Genomic DNA, 4,181 nt, shown 5'->3' on the forward strand with positions numbered 1-4,181 from the left:
CAACACTTTAAATGTATTTAATCTTAGCGATTGGATCGTTAAGTAAATACGCGACACTTGAATTTTAGAAAATCGGTTTTCTAAAATATTATCACTTGAGATAAATTATTTGGATAATTATATATAATTGTTTATAGGTTTAAATAATTATATTGTGTTATATTTTATAAAAAGTTTATAAAGTATATAAGTAACTAAACAATGCATATATTTTATAACAAGTTTTATATATAAAATATCAAGTTTTTTATAAACATTCTTGTTATAAAATAATGGCATGGATGGGCAAATTTTGGGACTCCAAGACAAGTCCCATGCTAGTTTATTCTTGTTACTTTTGATACAAATATTCCCAAGTGCATGCTTAACACTTAAAACCAAGTTTTGACTCTTATTTTGCACTTACAAGTTAGAAAACTTTTTCAAACTTTCTGCTGTATGATTCTGGCCGAATTTTGAGCTGAACAAAAAGGGGTTCAAGTGGTTTTGCAAGTGAGAAATTCAAGTGTTATTAAATCCTAACCAAAGCACTAAGTGTTGGTTATAAGTTTGGGGTATAAACACTTGAGGTTTCATAGTTTTGAGGCTCCATTCATCATCTTCTTTCTAGTTGCTGCTGATCAGAATTTTGGGTGCAAATAAAAGGGTTTTAAGCTTGCTTAATTAGCTAGTTAAGTGTCTAAATCTTAACTAACTTAAAGGGTGGTGTTGGTGCATCAAAGGATTAGGGTATTGCACACTTGAGGGTTCAAGTTGGTAGCTTTCTTCCATCATTTTCATCATCATTTTGCTGTCCAAATTCAGCTCATAACTCATCATAGAGGAGGTATAATCTTCTTCCTTCTTTGTTATATGTAAGCATTATTTCATGACTTGATAACTATATGGAATTCATCTAAAGTGGTTTAACATATTAACATGCTTTCTTAATATTTTGCTTCCGCTTGTTGTAACTCTTAATGAATTGGTTTCATGAATAAGTTAACATTAAGAACTTGTTGAAATGTTGAATTCCATCAATCCCGCCCACCGTACCCAGTCAAGCGTATGTGGTTATATATAAATACGTCGAATTATAAGTTTGTATATTAAATTAACAAGGTATTGTTTAGTTAATATAAAACCCATTGATAGCCCATAGTCTAATTTCCACAAGTGTCGTTCTTTTATCCAAACCCCAATTATGGTACAAAGCCCAATTACCCAATTTTAGTAATTAGCCCAACATCATGATTACTTCGGTATAAATAAGCATAATAATAACTTAGCTACGAGACATTAAATTAAAAAGGTTGAACATAACTTACAATGATTAAAAATAGCGTAGCGTTACACGGACAGAATTTCGACTTACACCCTTACAACATTTGCTAACATACCCTTATTATTAGGATTTAAAATTAAAATTAAAATTAAAATATAAATTATATATATATTTTTACGTATATATTGAGAGAGAGATAGATATATTGTAATTTTTGCGATCAGAATTCGTTTGCTTTTATAGGGAGTTTCAGACTTTGGGGCTCCGCGACTCGCGGCTTTTTTGCCTTCAAACTCCGCGAGTCGCGGAGTTTGAAATTACAGCTCACAAACTTTGGAGTCTTTCTTGCCAACAGATTTTTATTATTTATATAATATATAAATAATTATAAGAATTATTTAAATATTATATTATATTTATGTGCATAGTTGACTTGTAATTTTTAGTCCGTTGCGTCGAGCGTTGAGAGTTAACTCTGGTCCCGGTTCCGGATTTTCGAACGTCCTTGCGTACAATTTAATATCTTGTACTTTGCGTTTTGAATCTTGTACTCTTGTAATTTCGAGACGTTTCTTATCAATAATTGGAACCTCTTTGATTGTCTTTTGTACTTTTGAGCTTTTTGGTCGTTTGCGTCTTCAATTCGTCGAATCTTTCTTTTGTCTTCACCTTTTATTATTTAAACGAATATCACTTTTAAATAGAACAATTGCAACTAAAAGCTTGTCTTTCTTGAGGAATAATGCTATGAAATATATGTTCGTTTTTAGCATTATCAATGTGTTCCAAATACGTATTTTTATAAGTTTGAGTTGTGAACCAGTGTGATACAAATTGAGTAATATCCTCCACTCTGAAAAGTCGTGCTGCTGCAATAACATGACCGCAAGGTATCCCCGATAACTGTCACTGCCCACATGAACATACTTTATCGTCGAGATTAACCATTCCATTTTTTCTGCCATCTCGCACTTCTATTAGATTGTTTGTCGATGGAATTGCTTGCCATCTTCTAGATTTTCTCGTCCTCTTGCCTAGTTTACATTCGGCATATGGGGTAACCGTTGAAGTAAGACTAATCGACTGGTTGCGATGTTTGAAATACCAATCTTGTACTGAAGCACGAAAAAACTCAAACAACATGCAAACAGGTAGTTTTCGAGCATGTTTGGATAGTGCGTTAACAGACTCTACACTGTTGCTAGTAAGGTATGAATACCTAACATGTTCAGCTCTACTTCTGGACCATTTGTGGAAACCAACTTGTTCTAAATAATTGTAAGACGCTCTCAATGTTCTTCGAAATACACTAAGATGATCTTCAAAATCCGACCCACGGTAAGCTTTCACCATTTTCCAATAATGTCATTCAAAATATTTGAATTTGTTAGATTTAGTCTTGATGCTTCCAAACAAATGACGTGCGCAAAAACAGTGAAAGGCTTCAGGAAACACAGTTGAAACACCATGTGCCATTGAAGCAGCACGATCAGAAATAAAAGTAAGCTCTGAAATACGATCACTCATACCACAACTCATTAAATGATCTCTTAGGTTGCCTAAGAACCATGACCAAACCTCGTTTGTCTCGCCGCCACCAATTCCATAGGCCAATGGCAGAATTCCATTATTGCCATCCATCGCAACGACAACTAAATTTGTCCCCGAGTACCCTGCCTTCAAATGCGCATCATCGACGATGATTACAGGATGACAATGTAGAACAAATGATCGAACCTACATAGATTTTAGCAGGTCAAAAGTGTTCAATTATAATAAGGTCAATTATAAGTTAAAAATTGTGAGAGATTATCGATACTTACAACTACGCCAAGGGAATAGTAACACATTAAAAATCTATCTTCTTTGTCGGTGACCAAATTACTTACGCTTCCAGGGTTGTGGATCCTAATGTTATATAGGTAAAGGAGAAGCATTCGGAACGAGTCTTCAGCACTGCCACGAAGCATCTGTAATGTATGACATTTTGCCCTCCATGCTTGATTGTAAGATATGCTGACACCGAACCGATGTCCTATATCCGCACGTATATCATTTGCTTTGTATTCCCGGTTTGCAGACTTGAAAGAATCCACAAGCATACTACCCAACACCTTTTTGGTAGCATGTTTATTGTTTCCCAATGGAGTTAGTCCAAGTACTAGGCAATTTAGTCCCTTTTGATTGTGGTTCTAGCCAAACTTCTTTTAGAAGCCCTCAAAGGGCCAAGCTAGAATGGTTTAAGGCCTCGGTTGTCTTTAATTTAATAATAATTTTATATACGGTAAGGGGGCGATCCTTCCACACCCAATTTTGATCCATCCACATCTCATAATATATATTGACAACTTTACCCTTAATTTACATATTAACTAATAGACAAAATTTATGAATAGTATCAGGGGCATTTTTGACTTTTCACCTTTTTTTTTAATTTGAACTAAATTTCATTTTACCAACAATGGCCCCTACATTTTTTTGAAAAATTCAAATCGACCCCCCAAACAGGGGGGTAAAGTGTCAAATAACTATTTTCATAAAAAATCTTAAATAAACTCCACCCAAATATTCAACGGGTCATATCTTCTCGCTCGCAACGAGTTAAATTTTTTCGACACCATCGTTAAACTCGAAATAATTTTAGGAACACAATGTCACTAGCTATACGCAAAACGGACGCTTTTTAAAAAACGCTAAATATTTGGGGTATTTTTCATACACGTTGATTTTGCGTTAAATTTTTAAATGTCGACAATTCCATAGCGAAACGCGGAGATGCACATATATTGTTAATTTAAAATAACATTTAAATCTCTCACGGGTTATACCTTTTAGTTCGACTCGAGTTGCACTTCAACGACATCATCGTTAGCCACAAAATAATTTTTCTAAACGCAATAAAATACATTAAAAATCG

The 4,181-nt window shown here is 34.1% G+C and overlaps 1 protein-coding gene across 1 annotated transcript; it reads right to left on the reverse strand.

Moving 5' to 3' along the window:
* Positions 1 to 2,170: 2,170 nt before the first annotated feature.
* Positions 2,171 to 2,617, reverse strand: LOC139842515 (uncharacterized). The gene has a single exon (XM_071832647.1). The coding sequence runs from the start codon at positions 2,615 to 2,617 to the stop codon at positions 2,171 to 2,173; it is 447 nt and encodes a 148-aa protein (XP_071688748.1).
* Positions 2,618 to 4,181: the final 1,564 nt, after the last annotated feature.

Source organism: Rutidosis leptorrhynchoides, chromosome 4 (assembly GCF_046630445.1).
Source record: "Rutidosis leptorrhynchoides isolate AG116_Rl617_1_P2 chromosome 4, CSIRO_AGI_Rlap_v1, whole genome shotgun sequence".
Taxonomy (NCBI): domain Eukaryota; kingdom Viridiplantae; phylum Streptophyta; class Magnoliopsida; order Asterales; family Asteraceae; genus Rutidosis; species Rutidosis leptorrhynchoides.